General features: G+C 44.2%; 1 protein-coding gene across 1 annotated transcript in view; it reads left to right on the top strand.

The window, feature by feature from the left end:
• Nucleotides 1-25,410, top strand: part of LOC309559874 (connector enhancer of kinase suppressor of ras 2-like) — a 655,275-nt gene that overhangs the window by 580,133 nt on the left and 49,732 nt on the right. Inside the window, exons 18-20 of the mRNA XM_082263301.1 lie at nt 15,010-15,058; nt 23,384-23,559; nt 24,902-24,975. Of these exons, the coding sequence (XP_082119427.1) occupies nt 15,010-15,058; nt 23,384-23,559; nt 24,902-24,975 (299 nt within the window). The remainder of the gene's footprint in view (nt 1-15,009; nt 15,059-23,383; nt 23,560-24,901; nt 24,976-25,410) is intronic.

The raw sequence follows: 25,410 nt of genomic DNA, 5'->3' as shown, positions 1-25,410 counted from the left end.
ACTATTCCTCCCACTGACACCAATGATGGGGCACTATTCCTCCCACTGACACCAATGATGGGGTACTATTCCTCCCACTGACACCAATGATGTGGCACTATTCCTCCCACTGACACCAATGATGGGGGACTATTCCTTCTACTGAAACCAATGATGGGACACTATTCCTCCCACTGACACCAATGATGGGGCACTATTCCTCCCACTGACACCAATGATGGGGCACTATTCCTCCCACTGACACCAATGATGGGACACTATTCCTCCCACTGACACCAATGATGGGACACTATTCCTCCCACTGACACCAATGATGGGGCACTATTCCTCCCACTGACACCAATAATGGGACACTATTCTTCCCACTGACACAAATGATGGGGCACTATTCCTCCCACTGACACCAGCAATGGGGCACTATTCCTCCCACTGACACCAAAGATGGGGCACTATTCCTCCCACTGACACCAATGATGGGACACTATTTCTCCCACTGACACCATTGATGAGGGACTATTCCTCCCACTGACACCAATGATGGGGCATTATTCCTCCTACTGATACCAATGATGGGGCACTATTCCTCCCACTGACACCAATGATGGGGCACTATTCCTCTTACTGACACCAATGATGGGACACTATTCCCCCCACTGACACCAATGATGGGGCACTATTGCTCCCACCGACACCAATGATGGGGCACTATTCCTCCAACTGACACCAATGATGGGACACTATTCCTCCCACTGACACCAATGATGGGGCACTATTCCTCCCACTGACACCAATAATGGGGCACTATTCCTCCCACTGACACCAATGATGGGGCACTATTCCTCCCACTGACACCAATGATGGGGCACTATTCCTCCCACTGACACCAATGATGGGGCACTATTCCTCCCACTGACACCAATGATGGGATACTATTCCTCCCATTGACACCAATGATGGGGCACTATTCCTCCCACTGACACCCATGATGAGAGGTGCTCTGTCCCACTTACAGTGGGGGGAAAATACTGATTTGATCCCTGCAGATTGTGTAAGTTTGCCCACTTACAAAGAAATGGGGGGTGTATAATTTTTATCATAGGTGTATTTTATATGATAGAGACAGAATATCAACCAAAAATCCAGAAAAAACACATGATACAAATGTTATAAATGGAGTCGCAGTTCAGGGAGTAAAATAAGTATTTGATCCCCTTAGTAGTTGGTGGAGAAACCCTTGTTGGAAGCACAGAGGTCAGACGTTTCTTGTAGTTGGTGACCAGGTTTCCACACATCTCAGGGGGGATTTTGGTCCACTCTTCTTTACAGATCTTCTCTAAATCCTTAAGGTTTCTTGGCTGTCACTTGGCAACTCGAAGTTTCAGCTCCCTCCATAAATTTTCTATGGGATTAAGGTTTTGAGATTGGCTAGGCCACTCCATGACCTTACTGAGCTTCTTCTTGAGCCACTCATTTGTTGCCTTGGCGATATGTTTGGGGTCATTGTCATGCTGGAAGACCCATCCATGACCCATCTTCAGTGTTCTGGAAGAAGGTTCTCATCCACAATTTTACAACAGATGGCCCCGTCCATTGGCCCCTCAATGCGGCAAATTCGGCCTGTACCTTTCACAGAGAAACAGCCCCAAAGCATCATGTTTCCACCTCCATGCTTGACTGTAGGGATGGTGACTGTAGGGATGGTAACTGTAGGGATGGTGACTGTAGGGAGGGTGACTGTAGGGAGGGTGACTGTAGGGATGGTGACTGTAGGGATGGTGACTGTAGGAAAGGTGTCTGTAGGGATGGTGGCTGTAGGGACGGTGACTGTAGGGACGGTGACTGTAGGGAAGGTGACTGTAGGGATGGTGACTGTAGGGAAGGTGACTGTAGGGATGGTGACTGTAGGGATGGTGACTGTAGGGACGGTGACTGTAGGGACGGTGGCTGTAGGGACGGTGACTGTAGGGACGGTGACTGTAGGGATGGTGACTGTAGGGAGGGTGACTGTAGGGAGGGTGACTGTAGGGATGGTGACTGTAGGGACGGTGACTGTAGGGATGGTGACTGTAGGGACGGTGACTGTCCCTACAGTCCCTACAGACACCATCTCTACAGACACCATCCTTACAGTCACCATCCCTACAGACACCATCCCTACAGTCACCATCCCTACAGTCACCGTCCCTACAGTCACCGTCCCTACAGTCAAGCACGGAGGTGGAAACATGATGCTTTGGGGCTGTTTCTCTGCTAAAGGTACAGACAGACTTTGCCGCATTGAGGACGGGGATGTATTGTAAAAATCTTGGATGAGAACCTCCTTCCCTCAGCCAGAACACTGAAGATGGGTCATGGATGGGTCTTCCAGCATGTAACAATGCCAAGTAACAATGACCCAAAACACACCGCCAAGGCAACAAAGGAGTGGCTCAAGAAGAGAAGAGCAATTAAGGTCATGGAGTGGCCTAGCAACTTTGATGCCAAGCAGTGGCGGTTTTAGGCATGGGCGAACGGGGCAGCCGCCCGGGGCGGCATTTTTTCATGACACATGGGGGGGGCGGCATGACAGTGTTCCCCAACCCCCGGGCCGCGGACCGGTACCGGTCCGTGGATCAAATGGTACCAGGCCCGCTGAGGAACTTTGAATAATTTCACTGTGGCAGCCGAGCCCCATTCGCCCATGCCTAAAACCGCCGCAGCCGAGCCGAGGTGCAGAGCATTGCTCCCCCCCCCCCCCCCAGCCCACCCATTGTGTGACAATAGCGAATGAAAATTCGCTATTGTCACACTGATCCTCCTCCTGGCCAATCAGGGAGCGGGTCCTCCCTCTTCCTGATTGGCCGAAAGGAAAACCCCACGCCATTGGCCGAGGAGGAGGCGCCGCGGGAGGACTGAGGAGACGCGGGGAATCCGGGGACTGAACTGAAGAGAAGTGACGTAAGTGCACGGACGGGTCTCGCGGGGGGAACGCTGGCTCTCTGCATTTATTGGGGGCATTGCAGTGGCACTCTGCATTTATTGGGGGCAATGCTGTGGCACTCTGCATTTATTGGGGGCAATGCTGTGGCACTCTGCATTTATTGGGGGCATTGCTGTGGTACTCTGCATTTATTGGGGGCATTTTTGGGGGGGGGGGGGGGCGCCGGGAGGGAGTCTTGCCCGGGGAGCAATTTAATGTAGAACCGCCACTAATGCCAAGTAACAGCCAAGAAACCTTAAGGATTTAGAGAAGATCTGTAAAGAAGAGTGGACCAAAATCCCTCCTGAGATGTGTGCAAACCTGGTCACCAACTACAAGAAACGTCTGACCTCTGCTTGCCAACAAGGGTTTCTCCACCAACTACTAAGGGGATCAAATACTTATTTTACTCACTGAACTGCAACTCCATTTATAACATTTGTATCATGTGTTTTTTCTGGATTTTTGGTTGATATTCTGTCTCTATCATATAAAATACACCTATGATAAAAATTATACACCCGCTATTTCTATGTAAGTGGGCAAACTTACACAATCTACAGGGATCAAATCATTATTTTCCCCCCCCCTGTAAGTGGAACAGAGCATCTCTCCAGCTACAGATTCTCAATTTGCCTCCCCCCATTGTGCATTCCAACATGTAACTCCAGAGAGCAGCAGCTGAAATCAGACCGATGTATGCGAGTGTCTGTAGCAGAAACGGCCATTTTTTACACTTTGTTCACACAGGCCGTAGTCGCCTTCCTCCCAGTAAGTAGATCATGTTTGACCCGCCAGTCCTCGCTGCCCGCGTCCTTGGAATTTGGCGTTCTCCCAGACCTTGCCAACTTTCTGCTTGGCTGCCTCTGTGCTGTACAGCAGAAGAGATATCTCTTAATTGCTGCAGTTTAATTAGAGTCTTTTCCCCCCAGAAGTCATTATTAAATATTAATGGCGAATTTTCTGCTTCTTTCTGCCAGTTTGCGGCTCCCGGGCCGAGCATGAGAAATGGGATGGCGAGCGCTCGCTGTGCCGTGTAAAGTCATTGGTGTCCCCTTGTTTTAATTTATAACAGCTTAATATTCATTATATTTACGGGAAGGCTGCTTATGTGATACCGATGTGATGTACGCGGCAGGTTAGAGGCAGAAGACCCTGATGGGTTTACAAAGCTTCCTGCCAGGTCAGCAGTAGTCAGCCTAAAAAAAGCAGATTATTATTATTATTGTTCTGTATTTCGGGCTCAGTGTGAGCGCAAAACATACATTGGGGGCTGAAGCAACATTTTTTTTACATCCCCGTAACAGTCGTATCCTTGGAAAGAAAGTCCACAGACAAAAGAACTTTTGCATCCAAAAAAAATGGAAACCAACTTCTTCATCCTAAAAAAATGGAAGCCAACATTTGCGTCCCAAAAAAATGGAAGCCAACATCTGCATCCCAAAGAATAGAACACAACTTTTGCATCCCAAACAACAGAAGACAACTTCTGCATCCCAAAAAATGGAAGCCACATTTTGCATCCCAAAAAATGGAAACCAACTTCTTTATTCTAAAAAGATGGAAGCCAACTTCTGCATCCCAAAAAATGGAAGCCAATATCTGCATTCCAAAAAATGGAAGCCAGCATCTGCAACCCAAAAAATGCAAGCCAAGTTCTGCATCCAAAAAAATGGAAGCCAACTTTTGCATCCCAAAAAATGGAAGCCAACATCTGCATTCCAAAAAATGGAAGCCAATATCTGCATCCCAAAAATTAAGGCCAACTTTTGCATCCCAGAAAATGGAAGAAAACCTTTGCATCCCAAACAATAGAAGACAACTTCTGCATCACAAGAAATGGAAGCCAATATCTGCATCCCAAAGAATGGAAGCCAACTTCTGCATCCCAAAAAATGGAAGCCAACTTTTGCATCCTAAAAGATGGAAGCCAACATCTGTATCCTAAAAAATAGATGCCACTTTTTTCAAGTTAAAAACAAAATGCATCACAAAAGATGGAAGCCGACTTTTGCATCACAAAAAATAGAAGCCAATATTTGCATCCTTAAAAATATAGGCCATGTTTTTGACGTTAAAAAAATAGAAGACAACATCTGCAACCCAAAAAATGGAAGCCAGCATCTGCAACCCAAAAAATGGAAGCCAGCATCTGCAACCCAAAAAATGCAAGCCAAGTTCTGCATCCAAAAAAATGGAAGCCAACTTTTGCATCCCAAAAAATGGAAGTCACATTTTTGAAGTTAAAAAAATAAAATAAAAATTGAAGCCAATATCTGCGTCCCAAAAAAGGGAAGCCAACTTTTCCATCCCAAACAATAGAAGCCAAACTCTGCATCCAAAAAATGGAATCCAACTTCTGCATCCCAAAAAATGGAAGCCAACATTTGCGTCCCAAAAAATGGAAGACAGCTTTTGTATCCTAAAAAATAGAAGTCACATTTTTTAAGTTAAAAAAAATAGAAGCCAATATCTGCATCCTAAAAAATAGAAGCCAACTTTTTCATCCAAAAAAAAATAGAAGCCACATTTTGCATCCCAAAAAATAGAAACCAACTTCTTTATCCTAAAAAGAAGGAAGACAACTTTTGCATCCTAAAAAATGGAAGCCAACATTTGTATCCTAAAAAAAATATGTCACATTTTTTTTAAATAAAAAAAAAATAGAAGCTAACATCTGCAGCCTAAAAAAAAAGAAGACAAAATCTGCATCCCAAAGAATGTAAGCCAACATCTGCATCCCAAATTAGGGAAGCCAACTTTTGCATCCCAAACAACAGAAGACAACATCTGTATCCCAAAAAATGGAAGCCAACTTTTGCATCCCACAAAATGGAAAGCAACTTCTTTATCCTAAAAAGATAGAAGCCAACATCTGCATCCCAAAATATGGAAGCCAACTTCTTCACCCTAAAAAGATGGAAGTCAACTTTTTGCTTTTGTCATCGCCTGCCCAGTAAAAAAAAAAAAAACTTCTTTGTCGTCTTTGGAGTTGGAGACGTTGGCTGGTTGCATTGTATGGACAGATGTTTTTATATTTGGGATATGTTTGGGCTGCACCGAATGCGACTGCATGCAATGCACATAATTGCGGCACGGTAGTGCAGCATTTACAGAGTTATATCAGGAGGGGAGGAGGGGATATATATCGCCTCCTCACTGCCTGTTAAAGCCCACTGAATAATCACTTTTCAGAGGCACTTGTGAACAAGCTCTTAGCGTGCGTTGCGATTAGTCCATTCCTAGGAATGCAGCAGAATAGGGGACCCCTTGTGGCAGGGCACAGTACTGCAACGTGATGGCTGCTGGAACGGTGCATTGCAGTGGGAATGAATGGCACAACGTCACACCACGTACCATGCGTTGCGATGCATCACCATATTGCAATAGTCTGGATGAACTCAAAAGAAAAATACTGCATTTTTACATGAAGATAGTGTTAGTGCCTGAATGCTCCCTGGTATAAGCCCCTGTAATCCCCTGTACTGCAGAACTCAGACTGAAATATGGAGGAGCATCACCAGCAGCCAATCAGGTGTGCCGCATGGGCTTATAGGAGGAGAGAGCAGATGACTCATCAGTCTGCTGCTTCTCCTTCACTGTCCAATCACAGGCTGAGAGGGGCGGGGTGGTGACCAAGCTATATTGCCTAACTGCAGTAAAGAAAAATCCGGTCAGCAGCCTGGCTGTGCTCTCTGGTAGGACACAATTTTACTTTTTTTAGTGGGTTAACCACTTCTGGACCGGAATGTTCCCCCCCCCCCCCCCTTAATGACCAGGGGATGATTTGCGATTCGGCACTGCGTTAATTTTACTGACAATTGCGCGGTCGTACGATGCTGTACCTAAATAAAATTAATGTCCCTTTTTTCCCCACAAATAGAGGTTTCTTTTGGTGGTATTTGATCACCTCTGCAATCTTTATTTTTATTTTTTGCGCTATAAACAAAAAAAGAGCGACAATTCTGAAAAAAATTTGAAAATCTGATTTTTTCATCATTTTAGGCCAATTTGTATTGTGCTACATATTGTTGGTAAAAAAAAAAAAAAAATCACAAAAGCATATTTTGATTGGTTTGAGCAAAAGTTATCGCATCTACAAACTACGGGAAAGATTTGTCATTTTTAATTATTTATTTCTTTATTTTTACTAGTAATGGCGGCGATCTGTGATTTTTAGTGGGACTGCGGCATTGCGGCGGACAGATCCCTAACTGACACTTTTGACACTTTTGGGGGGACCAGTGACATAACTACAGTAATCAGTGCTAGAAAAATGCACTGTCACTGTACTAATGACACTGGCAGGGAAGGGGTTAACCTAGGGGTGATCAAAGGGTTAATTGTGAGCCTAGGGGGTGCTTTCTAACTGTGGGGGGAGGGACTTGTGAAATGATCATAGGGACCTGTGTTCCTATATACTAATACTATACTAATGACACTGGCAGGGAAGGGGTTAACACCAGGGGCAATCAAAGGGTTAAATGTGTCCCTGGGCCAGTGATGGTGAACCTTGGCACCCCAGATGTTTTGGAACTACATTTCCCATGATGCTCATGCACTCTACAGTGTAGGTGAGTATCATGGGAAATGTAGTTCCAAAACATCTGGGGTGCCAAGGTTCGCCATCGCTGCCTTAGGGGGTGCTTTCTAACTGTGGGGGGATGGGCTTGCTGAATGAATACAGAGTTCCTAAATAAGAGGATCCCTGTGTTCATTACTGACAGAAGAGTGGTCTGCTGTGTTTACAACAAGAACGCCGTTCTGTCTCCACGGGGTGCGATCATGGGTGCGTGGCGGCCGGACCCACTGATTGGATCCCCCTGTGGCCAATGGCATACTTCCCAACTGTCCCGGATTAGGAGGGACTCTCCCGGATTTGGAGGGACTGTCCCGGATTTGGAGGGATTGTCCCAGATTTGGAGGGACTGTCCCGGATTTGGAGGGACTGTCCCGGATTTGGAACAAAGTCCCTTTGTCCCTCTTTTCTCCTCATTTGCCCCTCATTTTGGTCTGATCTATAGAGTTGTATATAAAATGCACTTTTATCTTTCAAAAAGCGTTTCCCAGTGCTAAACTTTTCATCCGATTTCTAAAACTAGTATAAAGAAATATTAGTGGTAACAGAAAACACTTGTGGGTTTAACTAATCATTTATTTCTATATTTCTCCTTTAAGGGGGCGTGACATGGGGGGGGCGTGTCCTAAGTCTACCTTCTTTTGCTAATAGATGTCCCTCGTTCCCATCTCAAAAAGCTGGGAGGTGTGCCAATGGGTGCACGCGCCCCCGTTAGCGGTACCGCGAAGCGTCGTACATGTACATCATTTTGTGGCACAGAGCCGACCTAAAACTATGGCGGGTGGCAGAGGCGTAACTAGAACCTTTGGGTCCCTGGTGCAAGAAACCATGAAGGGCCCCCCCTGGGCCCTTCCCTTCAAGCCTGGGACTCTTCCCACTGATCCTGGGGTCCTTTACTCTCATTGCGGGGCCCTTTATTAGGGTCCCGCAGCGGGACCCTTTTACAAGTTCTGCAGTGGGCCCCCTTCCTTCCATCTTAGGGCCTCCCCACAGTAGTGGAATGCCAGGGCCCTGTCACGATCCTGGAAGTTCACCCACTGGTGTCAGTAGTTTTTATTTTTTGGTATTTTAATTGTATTATTTTTTTATCATTTCATAAAAATTTTTTTACAATGTGACTGACTATGACTCTGTCCATTCAGAAAAGGAAGGAGCTGGTAAATTACATACTTACTGACCCCTTCCTGGTTCTCTATTGTGACACATCCCCAGCAGCCGCCGGCAGGGGAGGGGAGGGAGCACAGTGGGGGGGGGGGCAGTATAGTAGGGGGGGGGACCAGGGGAGCACACAGGAGCCCAGAGACAGCAGAACACATGTGAACTGGATAGGAGGAGTGGCGGGGGCAGCATACAGAGGAACCAATCTCCTCCATTTTCCTCCTGCAGCTACAGGAGGAAAAAGGAGGGCAGTGATTTCTCTACATGCTGCCCCCGCCCCTCCTATCCAGGTGTACAGGGGAGCCGCACAGGCCCCCTGGAGCATGGGGCCCGGTTGCAATTGCAACCCCTGTAGTTACGCCCCTGGCGGCTGGTTGACAAGCGGTTAAAGAGAACTCCTATGTATTATTGTCCGTATAATATCCGTCCAGCTTTAAAAACGTTGTCAGCTCATCACCAACCCTCCAGCAAAGCCATGAGACACCTGCGGGACGTGGGAGCGCCACCACTTCATAGAACATTGCTCTGACAATAATTAAAACGTTTCGTCCCGGAGACGGCCGTCAGTCCACCAGGAGGCCACAGTGAGTGCGTGTGAAGAGGCCTGGGTTCAATATAAAGTGACAGTCCTCTGCAGCGGGGGCCCTCCACGAACGCCTTCATAAACGGTTTCCAGTCCCCCGACGCCGAGCGGCGGCCTTGTAATTGGAGGAGTCTGGACAAGGAAGCGGAATGAGTAATTAGCGGCGCTCCTTTATTGTTCGCTGTAATGACTGAAGGACGAGCCGCTGATAAGACTTGTAATGAGACACATCAAACGGCAGCCGGGCTCAGAAGATCCCCATTCATCCAAGACGCTTCCCCGGCCTTTCATTTCACATTCTTTTATTGCTTTCCTTCTTACTTTTCATTGAGCGGCGGATTTTAGGGGGGGGGGGGGGGAGCGTTGTGAACGCACATATGTAGAGGCAGCGAGATGTGGATTTCAAAGCAGAACAATCGATTTCCAGGATTTTCCCGGATCGCTTGGAATGTATTGGCAGAGATTGCGGAGCGCGCGGGAAGGGGAGGAGTTATAATGGAACAGATTTATTATATTAAAGGGATATTAAAAAAGATACAAATTAACCCCTTCTCTGTGGGCGTCACATGATGTCCTGGAACCTCCTTGGCGGCCTGATTATCTCAGAATTTTTGAATGTCAAAGCGATACATTGTTCTGCATGGAAATCTGTCGTTTTATATTCTTAGGAAAAAAACGTAAAAGCGAATAAAAATTATTAATAAATTAATTTTTAACCACTTGCCGACCGCTCACTAGAAAAGTGGCTCTTGTAGGTCTGACGACGTAGACCTACGTCGGCAGACACTCCCCCTTCTTGGCGGCGCGCGTGCACCGCCGGAGGCTCGCTCCCGCTGTATTCAGTCACAGCGGGAGTCGGGCCAGGGGAGGAGCAGCGGCGATCGCCGCCGCTCTTCCCCGATCGTCGGGGAATCCGAGTCTGGAGATTCGCCCGCTTGTGTAAACAAAGCGGGCGGCTCTCCTAAGTGACAGACAGTGACAGCATAGCTGAGCATGCGATCTGTCCTTGTGTCACTCAGTCCCCTCCCCCCACACACGTCAGTAAGCACCAGGCATACATTAACCCCCTCCCTCTCCAATAAAATTAACCCCTTCCCTGCCAGTGTCATTTTTACAGTAACAGTGCATATTTATAGCACTGATTACTGTAGTAATGTCATTGGTACCCCCAAAAGTGTCAAAAATGTCAGTTAAGGGTCCGATCTGTCCGCCGCAATGTCGCAATCCCGCAAAAAAAAACGCAGATCGCCGCCATTACTCGTTAAAAAAAAAAACACCAAAAACGACAGAAATCTTTCCCTTAGTTAGTAAACGCAATAACTTTTGCGCAAACCAATCAAAATACGCTTATTGCAATTTTTTTTACTAAAAATATGTAGCAGAAAACAAATTGGCCTAAAATGATAAAAAAAATTTGATTTTTACATTTTTTTGGGGGGGGGAATTTCGTGTAAAAAAATGTGAAAAATATTGTTATTTTTTCAAAATTGTTGCTCTTTTTTTGTTTATAGCGCAAAAAGTAAAAATCGCAGAGGTGATCAAATACCACCAAAAGAAATCTCTGTTTGTGTGAAAAAAAGGACATAAATTTTGTTTGGGTACGGTGTTGCACGACCGCGCAACTGTCAGTTAAAGTCGCACAGCGCCGAATCGCAAAAAGTGGCCTGGACGTAAGACAGCAAAATCCTCCGGTGGTAAAGTGGTTAAATGAATAAATAAATTTAATCAATTCAATTAATAAATTAAATGAATAAATAAATTCATCAATTAACCACTTGTTGACCGCCCGCGGCAGGCTGGTTTTGGCTGTGCGAAAGGACCTAGTTCTATGTCAGTCGCACGCGTGGTGCTGGGGGGGCGAGCATGCGCCGCCGTTGGCACGCTCCCACCCCCATTAGGCAGGGGGGATGCTGATCCACGGGACTGGTGGCACCAATTGCCGTCGTTCACCCGCGATCGCTCCCCGCTGAGAGAGAAGAACAGTCGGATGTTGTAAACACAGCCGACCGTTCTTCTCTCTGAAATGATCACAGAGCCCCTGTGATCCTTCTATATAGGATCACAGGTCTCTATGATCATTTCACAAGCCCCTCCCCCATACAGTTAGAAAGCACTCCCTAGGGACACATTTAACTCTTTGATCACCACTAGGTTAACCCCTTCCCTGCCAGTGTCATTAAGTAACAGTGCATATTTTTGGAGGCACGTGCATACAAGGATTTGCTAGAGGGGGAGCTAATCAGCGGGTCCAGCCGGGAACCCGCGATCGCTGCCCACTAAGAGAGAAGGACGGTCAGCCGTTGTAAATACAGCCGACCGTTTTTCTCTCTGAAATGATCACAGAGCGCCTTCTATATATAGGAACACAGGTCTCTGCGATCCTTAGAGCAATAATTCGAGCCCTCGACCTCCTCTGTAACCCTAAGCTGGTAACCTGTAGAAATTTTTAAAGTGTCGCCTATGGGGATTTTAAGTACCGTAGTTTGTCGCCATTCCACGAGCGTGCGCAATTTTGAAGCGTGACATGTTGGGTCTCTATTTACTCGGCGTAACATTATCGTTCACATTGTGTAAAAAAAACTTTACTGCTTTCTTATTTTTTCATTAAAAAAAAGTGAATTCTTTCCAAAAAAAATTGCATTCGGAAGACTGCTGCGCAAATACAGTGTGATAAAAAATATTGCAACGACCTCCATTTTATTCTCTAGGGTCTCTGCTAAAAAAAAATATATAATGTTTGGGGGTTCTAAGTAGTTTTCTTGAAAAAAAAAAAAATATTTTAGCTTGTAAACACCAAGTGTCAAAAATAGGCGCGGTCATAACGCGGTTAACAAAAAACAGAATTATTTCCAAATGGGACGCGAATAACACGCAGTCTCTGATTACAGAAATATGTTTACAGTTCCAATTCGAATGGAATCTGATGTAAAATTTGATTCGAATTTCCTGAAATAATTTCGTTTCTTTATACGGAGCATTCTGTTTATACTTTCAATAAATATAATATAATTCAGGTATTCAGATATATCCGAATCTCCGAATAACGAAAAATTTGTCTGAATTCGTAAAAAAAAAAAAAGGAAGCGCACATCCAGAGCTCTGCACATCCAGTCTTCCAGATACAGCCGGCCCTTTGAAGGCAATCTTACTGCTAATGCAGCCCGCTGTGAAGTTGAGTTTGATTCCGCTGCTCTTAGCTTAGTAAATGAGGCGGAGCTCTGCTAACTTTCATCATCCAATCACGTGCAAGCAAAAAATTAATTTTTTTTTTTATTTTTTCTGGCATGTGATTGGGTTTTCTTTGCAGTCTATTTGCCTTCAGTAAATCAACCCCAATATATTAATAAATAAATGGAGTGGTGCAAGTGAAGCAAAGAATATTACCCCATTGATTATGTATGAGGTGACGCTACATGGGAGGGCAGCTGGATCCCCTGAATACCAGATTGAGTTTTTCTTTACACCTATTTATTTTCTGCTAATTTATTCACTCATTTGAATTTTCTTACACACTGAGTAGCGCACAATTTTATTCACTTTATTTGTATCAGTACAATGCCAGCAGCTCATAGGGAACAAAGAGGAGCCATGGCAGGAAAGAAAAGCAAACCACAGAAACATCGAGCAATCTGCTAAAGTGCGGTCCAAGATAAGCAGACTCAGAATAAACAGGGTGCATGTCACCTGATCCCACACTGGTACGCCCCCTGCTGTCTGCCCTCCGTATCAGTCACGTCATTCATTCATCTTCTGTATTCACTATATTACCAAAAGTATTGGGACGCCTCTCTATATACACTATATTACCAAAAGTATTGGGACGCCGGCCTTTACACACACATGAACTTTATTGGCATCCCAGTCTTAGTCTGTAGGGTTCAATATTGAGTTGGTCCACCCTTTGCAGTTATAACAGCTTCAACTCTTCTGGGAAGGCTGTCCACAAGGTTTAGGAGTGTCTATGGGAATGTTTCACCATTCTTCCAGACGCGCATTTGTGAGCTCAGGCACTGATGTTGGACGAAAAGGCCTGACTCGCAGTCGAATTCAGTGTAGGTGTTCTATCAGGTTGAGGTCAGCACTCTGTGCAGGCCAGTCAAGTTCCTCCACCCCAAATTCGCTCATCCATGTCTTTATGGACCCTGTTTTGTGCACTGGTGCGCAGTCATGTTGGAACAGGAAGGGGCCATCCCCAAACTCCTCCCACAAAGCTGGGAGCATGAAATTGTCCAAAATGCTGACGCCTTAAGAGTTCACTGGAACTAAGGGGCCAAGCCCAACCCCTGAAAAACACCCCTGCACCATAATGCCCCCTCCACCAAAGGATTGGGACCAGTGCACAAAGCAAGGTCCATAAAGACATGGAGGAGTGAGTTTGGGGTGGAGGAACTTGACTGGCCTGCACAGAGTCCTGGCCTCAACCCCATAGAACACCTTTCTGCTCTAATTAATCCCAAAGATGTACTATCAGATTGAGGTCAGGACTCTGTGCAGGCCAGTCAAGTTCCTCCACCCCAAACTCACTCATCCATGTCTTTATGGACCTTGCTTTGTGCACTGGTCCCAATCATTTGGTGGAGGGGGGATTATGGTGTGGGGGGGGAGAGGGGGGATTATGTTGTGGGGTTGTTTTTCAGGGGTTGGCCCCTTAGTTCCAGTAAATGGAACTCTTAAGGTGACAGCATACCAAGACATTTCGGACAACTTCATGCTCCCAACTTTGTGGGAACAGTTTGGGGATGGCCCCTTCCTGTTCCAACATGACTGCGCACCAGTGCACAAAGCAGGGTTCATAAAGACATGGATGAGCGAGTTTGGGGTGGAGGCATAGGTGTGCACACAGGGTGTGCCAGGTGTGCCTGGGCACACCCTAATCACCGCATGTATATTAACATTATCACTTTTTGTGCCGGTAGGAAGATGGGAAAAAATCTCTCTCTTTCTGGCTCTGCCATAAGAGAAGTCTTTAGGCACTTGCCTTTCAATGTGCCAGCAGGGAGATAAATGTGCTGGGGTCATATATATGTAGACACACACAAACACGTGTGTTTGAGCTTTGGGGTGCGCACCCTAATTTAATAGGCTGCGCACGCATATGGGTGGAGGAACTTGACTGGCCTGCACAGAGTCCTGACCTCAACCTGATAGGACACCTTTGGGATGAATTAGAGCAGAGACTATGAGCCAGGCCTTCTCAGCCAACATCAGTGCCTGACCTCACAAATGTGCTTCTGGAAGAATGGTGAAACATTCTCATAGACACTCCTAAACCTTGTGGACGGCCTTCCCAGAAGAGTTGAAGGTGTTATAGCTGCAAAGGGTGGGCCAACTCAATATTGAACCCTATGGATTAAGACTGGGATGTCAGTAAAGTTCACGTGTGTGTAAAGGCCGGCGTCCCAATACTTTTGGTAATATAGAGTATATAGAGAGGCGTCCCAATACTTTTGGTAATACAGTGTATATAAGAGGCGTCCCAATACTTTTGGTAATACAGTGTATATAGAGAGGCGTCCCAATACTTTTGGTAATATAGTGTATATAGAGAGGCGTCCCAATACTTTTGGTAATATAGTGTATATAGAGAGGCGTCCCAATACTTTTGGTAATATAGTAAATCTTGTGCAATATGTTGTAATATTGATGGACAGGTAATGATGTATTTTATGCTGATTCGTCACTCAGTGACTCCTCCTCTAATCTCCTCCAATGTTCTCTCTTCTTTTCCAGTCTTTCCATTACGCATCTCTGAGGGTAAAAACCAAAAAAAGATCAAAAGGTAAAACTCTGAAAACTTTTATTGACGTTCTCAGGACTCATTTACACCATATGTGCAACGCAACGCAACACAACGCAACGCAACGCAAAGCAGGATCGCAGCGCTCTAAAATCACATGAAAACCATTTACCGTTCCAATCTATGAAGCTCTTAATCAGTCAGGGGGCGGAGCCTTGTGTTGCTGCTTGTTGTTAATTTTGGTAAAAAGGTGAATTACATTACAGCCAATGGAAACACAATCTGCGTTTTCATCAAAGCGTTTCTCAGGTCACATGTCCAGATTTCCAACAAACACAACCCAGGAAATGATGAACATGAGAGGAAGAAAAGACACAAAACTAAGTACACCCCTCACATTTTTGTAAATATTTTATTCTATCTTTTCATGTGACAACACTGAAGAAATGACACTTTGCTACAATGTAAAGTAGTGAGTGTACAGCTTGTATAACAGTGTAAATTTACTGTCCCCTCAAAATAACTCAACACACAGCCATTAATGTCTAAACCGCTGGCAACAAAAGTCAGTACACCCCTAAGTGACAATGTCCAAATTGGGCCCAAAGTGTCAATATTTTGTGTGGCCGCCATTATTTTCCAGCACTGCCTTAACCCTTTGGGCATGGAGTTCACCAGAGCTTCACAGGTTGTCACTGGAGTCCTCTTCCCCTCCCCCATGATGACATCACAGAGCTGGTGGATGTTAGAGACCTTGCACTCCTCCACCTTCTGTTTGAGGATGCCCCACAGATGATCAATAGGGTTTAGATCTGGAGACGCTTGGCCAGTCCATCACCTTTACCCTCAGCTTCTTTAGCAAGGCAGTGGTCATCTTGGAGGTGTTTGGGGTCGTTATGTTGGAATATTGCCCTGCCCCCCAGTCTCTGAAGGGAGGGGATCATGCTCTGCTTCAGTATGTCACAGTACATGTTGGCATTCATGGTTCCCTCAATGATCTGTAGCTCCCCAGTGCCGGCAGCACTCATGCAGCCCCAGACCATGACACTCCCACCACCATGCTTGACTGTAGGAAGACACACTTGTCTTTGTACTCCTCACCTGGCTGCCCCCACACACGCCTGACACCATCTGACACCAAATAAGTTTATCTTGGTCTCATCAGAGCACAGGAGATGGTTCCAGTAATCCATGTCCTTAGTCTGCTTGTCTTCAGCAAACTGTTTGCAGGCTTTCTTGTCCATCATCTTTAGAAGAGGCTTCCTTCTGGGATGACAGCCATGCAGACCAATTTGATGCAGTGTGCAGCGTATGGTCTGAGCACTGACAGGCTGACCCCTCCCCCACCCCCCTTCAACCTCTGCAGCAATGCTGGCAGCACTCATACGTCTATTTCCCAAAGACAACCTCTGGATATGACTCTGAGCACGGCACTCAACTTCTTTGGTGGACCATGGCGAGGCCTGTTCTGAGTGGAACCTGTCCTGGTAAACCGCTGTATGGTCTTGGCCACCGTGCTGCAGCTCAGTTTCAGGGTCTTGGCAATCTTCTTATAGCCTAGCCCAGTGATGGTGAACCTTGGCACCCCAGATGTTTTGGAACTACATTTCCTATGATAGTCATGCACTCTGCAGTGTAGTTGAGCATCATGGGAAATGTAGTTCCAAAACATCTGGGGCGCCAAGGTTCACCATCACTGGCCCTGGACATCTTTATGTAGAGCAACAATTCTTTTTTCGGGTTCTTTGCCATGAGGTGCCATGTTGAACTTCCAGTGACCAGTATGAGAGAGTGAGAGCGATAACACCAAATTTAACACACCTGCTCCCCATTCACACCTGAGACCTTGTAACACTAACGAGTCACATGACACCGGAGAGGGAAAATGGCTAATTGGGCCCAATTTGGACATTGTCACTTAGGGGTGTACTGACTTTTGTTGCCAGCGGTTTAGACATTAATGGCTGTGTGTTGAGTTATTTTGAGGGGACAGTAAATTTACACTGTTATACAAGCTGTACACTCACTACTTTACATTGTAGCAAAGTCTCATTTCTTCAGTGCCGGATCACACTTATGCGATGCGGGAAGGCTGAGAATTTGCAGCCTGTTCCCGCATCGCAAACGCACCCCTGGCAGTTCACACTGCCGTATGCGATACGCTGGGGGTGTCAATGAAATGTTAACGACACCCCCAGTTTGATCGCATATCGCAGTGCGATCTTTACAGTTAGCACAGGATCGGATCGCACAAGTGTGAACCACTGTGCGATCCGATCCTGATGCGGCTGAAAAAAAGGGTCCTGTGCGACTTTTGTGCGGGTGCAGTGCGAATTTAGCCATACAAAGTGTATGGCTGAATTCGCACCGCACAGCCAATCGCATGTAATGAAGGAGCAGTGCGCTCCGATATTACATGCGATCGCCGCAGCCGCAAGAGTGTGAACCGGCACTCAGTGTTGTCGCATGAAAAGATAGAATAGAATATTTGCAAAAATGTGAGGGGTGCACTTACTTTTGTGAGATACTGTATCTTGTGTTTTTTTTTTAATTTTTTGAACTCATTAAAAAATTTTTTTTTAAATGCATTTGAAAGGCCACTGCGCGAATACTGTGTGAAATAAAAAGTTGCAGTGATCACTATTTTATTCTCTAGGGTCTCTGCTAAAAAAAAAAATGTATAATGTTTGGGGGTTCTAACTCATTTTCTAGCAAAAAATACTGATTTAAACTTGTAAAAAAAAAAAGTGTCAGAAAAAGGCAGCCCATGGAGATGAATGAGTGAACGTTCTCCACTCCTTTAGTATATGAACCTCATTATATCGTTCCATCAATAAACCAATCACAGCATCAGATGGGATTTTCCCTCCACCGCTCAGACGATAAATGATAAAAGTAACTCTTCTCTGAACAATACGGTAACATTTTAACAAACAAAAAAAAACTTTGTTCCGTTTATTTGTTGAGAAAAGGAAACAAAGTTGCTTCACTTTTTCCGCTGAGCCATTAACCCCTCCAGTGCCGGTTAGCAGCCCTTTCCTATTATTTGCATGCAACAGCATTTCTTCTTACAGCGATCCGATTTTTTACGTGCGACTTCCAAAGGAAAAAAAAACGGTCGCTGTAATCTAAATAAAAAATAAAAAGTGTTAGCTGGAGGTGGACTTTAACCTCTTCAGCTTCAAAAGGTTTACCCCCTCAGACCTCAGATCAGACGCGGCGACCCGCTGAATTTAAGCATATTACTAAGCGGAGGAAAAGAAACTAACCAGGATTCCCTCAGTAACGGCGAGTGAAGAGGGAAGAGTCCGGCGCCGAATCCCCGTTCGCCCGGCGGGCGCGGGAAATATGGCGTACGGGAGGCCGGACCCACCCCGGCGTCGCTCGGGGGCCCAAGTCCTTCTGATCGAGGCCCAAAAGAAAAAAAAAAAAGGTTTACCCCCCCCCCCCCCCTTAATGACCAGGCCATTTTTTGCGATACGGCATTGCGTTATTTTAACTGACAATTACGCGGTCATGCGACCCTGTACCTAAATAAAATTGAATTTGTTTCCCACAAATATAGTTTTCTTTTGGTGATATTTAATCACTTCTGCGGTTTTTACATTTTTGCGCTGGAAACAAAAACAAATCTGATCATTTTGAAAAAAAAAAAAAAAAACAATATTTTTTACTTTCTACTTTTAAACATCCAATAAAAATGTTTTAAAAAAAATCTAATTTCTTCATAAATTTAGGCTAATATGTTTTTTTTTTTTTTTTTGGTTAACCACTTTACCACCGGAGGATTTTGCTGTCTTACGTCCAGGCCACTTTTTGCGATTCGGCGCTGTGCGACTTTAACTGACAATTGCGCAGACGTGCGACGCCAGACCGAAACTAAATTTACGTCCTTTTTCTCCCCCAAACAGAGCTTTCTTTTGGTGGTATTTGATCACCTCTGCGATTTTTACTTTTTGCGCTATAAACAAAAAAGTTTGTTTATTTTGAAAAAATAACAATATTTTAAAAAAAATTTTATATGAAATTCCCCCCCAAAAAAATGTAAAAATCTAAATTTTTTTAAATTTTTGGCCAATTTGTTTTCTGCTACCTATGTTTGGTAAAAAAAATCACAATAAGCGTATTTTGATTGGTTTGCGCAAAAGTTATTGTGTTTACTAACTATGGGAAAGATTTCTGTCATTTTTGGAGGGTTTTTTTTACCGCGTAATGGCGGCGATCTGCAATTTTTTATGCGGGACTGCAACATTGCGGCGGACAGATCGGACCCCTGACTGACATTTTTGACACTTTTGGGGGTACCAGTGACATTACTACAGTAATCAGTGCTATAAATATGCACTGTTACTGTAAAAATGACACTGGCAGGGAAGGGGTTAACTTTATTGGAGAGGGAGGGGTTAATGTATGCCTGGTGCATATAATGTATGCCTGCCTGTCACATAGGAGATCCGCCCCCTTTGTTTACACAAGTGGGCGGATTTCCAAACTCGATTCCCCGACGATCGGGGAAGAGCAGCGGCGATCACCGCCGCTCCTCCCCTGGCCCAACTCCCGCTGTGACTGAAAACAGCGGGAGCGCGCCTCCGGCGGCGCTCGAGCGCCGCCTACAGGGGGAGGAGTCCAGCGACATAGGTCTACGTCGCTGGACGGAATCGAGCCACTTTGCCGCAGTACGGTCCCAGTGACTGGTCGGCAAGTGGTTAAAAAGAAAATCCCAATAAGCTACTTTAGCTGACAATTGCGCGTTCGTGCGACGCTGTACCCAAATAAAATTGATCTCCTTTTTTCCCCACAAACAGAGATTTCTTTTGGTGGTATTTGATCACCTCTGCGATTTTTTTTTTTTTTTTTGGGCTATAAATAAAAAAAGAGCGACAATTTGTATTCTGCTGCATATTTTTGGTTAAAAAAAAAAAAATCCCAATAAGCGTATATTGATTGTTTTGCGCAAAAGTTATCTAGGATAAAGATTTATGTCATTTTTATTTAATTATTTTTTTTTTTTTTACTAGTAATGGCGGCGATCTGCGATTTTTAGGGGGACTGCGACATTGCGGCGGACAGATCGGACCCTTAACTGACAATTTTGGGGGGACCAGTGATATCACTACAGTAATCAGTGGTATTTGGTGATATTTAATCACCTCTGCCGTTTTTTAATTTTTGCGCTGTAAACAAAAATAAATCTGATAATTTTGAAAAAAAAAACAATATTTTTTACTTTCTACTTTAAATCATCCAATAAAAATGTGTTTTAAAAAATCATATTTCTTCATAAATTTAGGATTATATGTATTCCACAACATATTTTTGGTTAAAAAAAAATCCCAATAAGCGTATATTGATTGTTTTGCGCAAAAGTTATTGCGTCTACAAACTAGGGGAAAGATTAACGTCATTTTTATTTATTTTTTTATTTATTTTTTTACTAGTAATGGCGGCGATCTGAGATTTTTAGTGGGACTGCGACATTGCGGTGGACAGATCGGACCCCTAACATTTTTGACACTTTTGGGGGGACCAGTGACATCACTACAGTAATCAGTGGTATTTGGTGATATTTAATCACCTCTGCCGTTTTTTAATTTTTGCGCTGTAAACAAAAATAAATCTGATAATTTTGAAAAAAAAAACAATATTTTTTACTTTCTACTTTAAATCATCCAATAAAAATGTTTTAAAAAAAATCAAATTTCTTCATAAATTTAGGCCAATTTGTATTCTGCAACCTGTTTTTGGTTAAAAAAATCCCAATAAGCGAATATTGATTGGTTTGCACAAAAGTTATATTGTCTACAAACTAGGGGATATATACTGGAGTTTTTATTTTTATTTTTTATACTAGTAATGGCAGCAATCAGCGACTGCGATATTGCGGCGCACGGTATGACACTAACTGACACTTTGTGGGAACCAGTGACAATAATACAGTCATCAGTGCTAAAAATATGCACTGTCACTGTACTAATGATACTGGCTGGGAAGGAGTTAAACATCAGGGGGCGAACAAAGGGTTAAATAGGTGCCTAGCCAGTGTTAATGTGTGCTGCTTTCACTAAGGGAAGTGCTTTCCAGGGAAAGAAAATTCATCCCATCCCCCGCTGAGAGGACAGAGCTCTGCATGCTTTACATTGGCAGAGCTCTTTTCTGTGTTCCTCCTCACCGATCAGCGGGCGCCAGAGGACATCCATTGGCCGGCACCTGCTGATCGAAGAAGAATTCCAACAGCACAAGTGCACGCCAATATGCGAAAGTGCAGAATCACCTGTGTGATAGCAGCCATAACCCCGGTATTTTTCTACACGGGCGGGCGGTCCTCTTTCGCATTAAAAATGGTCCCAGTGGCGGATTGGCCGTGGGATGACTTTTATGGGCGGCGGGAGAGTTACCCCCCCCCCGCCACCACTTCCGGGTCCTTTTCCCCGCTTACCGGACCTGTCGGTAGCTGGGAAAACGATCCGGTCCTTTCCCCTCCCAGGCAGGAAGCTGAATGAGGGCAAGCTGGCCCCCACTCCTCTCTATGGCCCTGGAGGACCGGAGCGACATCATACATCACTTCCTCCCAACGGCCTTAAAGGGCCCATTTTTTTTCTTGCTGAAAGAAAATCTATTTTTTTTTTTTTTTTCCTTTTTAGTGTAGATGTGAGGTCTTTTTGACCCCCGATCTCACATTAACTACTTTAAGACCGGGCCTATTTTTGACACTTGGTGTTTACAAGCTAGAAAACTACTTAGAACCCCCCAAACATTATATATATATATATATATATATATATATATATATATATATATTATATATATATATATATATATATATATAATTTTTTTTTTAAAGAGACCCTAGAGAATAAAATGGAGATCTTTGCAATATTTTTAATCACACCGTATTTGCGCAGCGGTCTTCCAAACGCAATTTTTTGGGGAAAAAATTAAATTTTTGAATAAAAAAAATAAGAAAACAGTAAAGTTAGCCCAATATTTTTCCATAATGTGAAAGATAATGTTACACCGAGTAAAAAAAAAAAAAATGTCACGCTTCAAAATTGCGCACGCTCGCGGAATGGCGACAAACTTTGGTACTTAAAAATCCCATAGGCGACTCTTTAAAAATTTCTACAGGTTACCAGTTTAGAGTTACAGAGGAGGTCGGGGGATAGAATTATTGCTCTCACTCTAATGATCGCGGCGAAACCCTTACATGTGTGGTTTGAACACCGTTTACATTTGTTGGCAGGGCTTCCGTATGCGTTCGCTTCTGCGTGCGACCTAACGGGGACAGGGCGCTTTCATTTTTTTTTTCTATTTATTTATTATTTTTGATTTTTACACCGTTTTTTAAAAAAAAAAAAATTTGATCATTTTTATTCCTATTACGAGGAATGTAAATATTCCTTGTAATAGGAATACCTCTTCCGCTGCACCGTAAGGGTGATCCCGCGGCGAATCCGCCGCTGGGACCACCCTTACCTGAAAGCCGATCGCCCGCCGTTTTTAAAAATACAGAGGTTATGGCAGCTGTCTGCTATCTGCTGCCATAACCCCGGTATTTAGTAGTGACGTACTTCTCGGGTGGGCGGGGTCAGTAAGTGGTTAAATTCGCCTATGGAGATTTTTAAGTACCAATGTTTGTCGCCATTCCACGAGCGTGCGCAGTTTTGAAGCGTGACACGCTGGGTATCTATTTACTCGGCGTAACATATTCTAGAAAAAAAATTGGGCTAACTTTACTGTTTTTGTATTTTTTAATTCTTATTTAATTTTTTTAAATAATAATTAAAAAATATTTAATATTTTATATTTAATATTTATTTTTTTCTAAACAAATTATAATTTGTTTGGAAAAAAGTGTATTTTTTCCAAACTTAATAAGACCGCTGTGCAAATACGGTGTGACATTAAGTATTGCAACGATCGCCATTTTATTATCTAGGGTTTCTGCTAAAAAAAATATATATATAATTTTTTGGGGGTTTCTAAGTTATTTTCTAGCAAAAAATACTGATTTTAACTTGTAAACAACAAATGTCAGAAATAGGCCTGGTCCTTAAGTGGTTAAAACTGCATGTCCTTCTAAGACTCCTCTATCCACACGGTGACAACGCTGCTGTATGATTTCACTGTGTTGTCACCCTAATACAGAAAAATGAGAGATAACAGACTTACTGGCAGGATCATCAGGTAATAAATAAAATGTTACATCAGAAAACAGAAAGTGCGGCGTCACACCACTGACGGACTGCGCCATAGAAGTCTTTATTTTATGTTGTCTCGTGTTCCCCAATAAAAATATCTTCCTAATAACTGATCCTAAAATAAAAAGACATTTTGCATGAAAGTTGACATTTTCTATCGATACGACAGGAAATTCGCTGACCAGCGGGAGCAGACGGAGAATTTCCTGTAAGGATCTCGGACACGGCGACTGCGAGGGATGGCTGTGGAAGAAGAAGGACGCCAAGGGATATTTCACCCAGAAGTGGAAGAAGTATTGGTTCATCCTGAAGGACTCCTCCCTCTACTGGTACACCAATCAGAATGTAAGTCAGAGCATGCGACTGCGGAGCTCTACTGCAGGGTTCAAGAGGTCAAAGCAGGCGGTGAGGAGGCAATATATAGAGAGATACAAAGTAACATTGTTTATAAACATTGATCAGATGGGAGATAGAGAGATACAAAGTAACATTGTTTATAAACATTGATCAGATGGGAGATAGAGAGATACAAAGTAACATTGTTTATAAACATTGATCAGAGAGGAGATAGAGAGATACAAAGTAACATTGTTTATAAACATTGATCAGACAGGAGATTCAGAGCCGGTTCACACTTCTGCGTGTGCCGGGTTCGCATGTCATGTCGGAGCGCACTGCTCCGACATGACATGCGATCAGCTGTGCGGTGCGAGTTTAGCCATACAGTTTGTATGGCTAAATTCGCACCGCACCCGCAGCAAAGACGCACAGGAGGCATTTTTGCTGCCGCATCAGGATCGGATCGCACAGCGGTTCACACTTGTGCGATCCGATCCTGTGCGAACTGCACGATCGCACTGCGATATGCGATCAAACTGGGGGTGTCGTTAAGATTACATTGACACCCCCAGCGGATCGCATATGGCAGTGTGAACTGCCGGGGGTGCGTGTGCGATGCGGGAACAGGCTGCGAATTCGCAGCCTTCCCGCATCGCAATAGTGTGAACCGAGCCAGAGAGATACAAAGTAACATTGTTTATAAACATTGATCAGACGGGAGATAGAGAGATACAAAGTAACATTGTTTATAAACATTGATCAGACAGGAGCTAGAGAGATACAAAGTAACATGGTTTATAAACATTGATCAGACAGGAGATAGAGAGATACAAAGTAACATTGTTTATAAACATTGATCAGACAGGAGATAGAGATACAAAGTAACATTGTTTATAAACATTGATCAGACGGGAGATAGAGAGATACAAAGTAACATTGTTTATAAACATTGATCAGACGGGAGATAGAGAGATACAAAGTAACATTGTTTATAAACATTGATCAGACGGGAGATAGAGAGATACAAAGTAACATTGTTTATAAACATTGATCAGACAGGAGCTAGAGAGATACAAAGTAACATTGTTTATAAACATTGATCAGACGGGAGATAGAGAGATACAAAGTAACATTATTTATAAACATTGATCAGACAGGAGATACAGAGATACAAAGTAACATTGTTTATAAACATTGATCAGACAGGAGCTAGAGAGATACAAAGTAACATTGTTTATAAACATTGATCAGACGGGAAATAGAGAGATATAACATTGTTTAGTGTCTCACATAGGGATCTGCCCTCCATAGATGGGGGAGGTGACGATCTTTGTGTCCCTATTTTCAGGATGAAAAGGCAGAGGGCTTCATCAGCCTTCCGGAGTTCCGGATAGATCGCGCCATCGAATGTCGGAGGAAACAGTAAGTAGACAGACGGGTTCTGCCGCTTCCATCGCCCGCAGGCAGCGGGGTGCAGGGACTTCAGTCAGTGGGATGAGGGGGATACATTATATACTATGGAGATGACACTGATTATAGATATACCGTGTATACCATCAGCGGGAAAATCCTCCCATTACATCCCACATCTCTCTTCACTAAGAATGTGACAGAAATATATTCACACCATATAAAGGACGAATGTTATAAGAAGCGTTATACTTCCACCTCCCTCTTTCAGTTCTACACTGAAAGGTGAAAGGTGAGTGTTATATCCAGCTGGAGATTTGACAGAGAAGGGCTGGGGGGTGTGGCTGCTGTTATGTCTGAATGAAAGAGGCCACACACCCCAGGACCGCTCTGCTGAATGACAGAGACCACACCCACCAGGACCACTCTGCTGAATGACAGAGACCA

This window comes from Pelophylax lessonae (genome assembly GCF_965119305.1).
Source record: "Pelophylax lessonae genome assembly, chromosome: 7".
Taxonomy (NCBI): Eukaryota; Metazoa; Chordata; class Amphibia; order Anura; family Ranidae; genus Pelophylax; species Pelophylax lessonae.
This window is presented reverse-complemented; position numbering and strand designations above follow the sequence as displayed.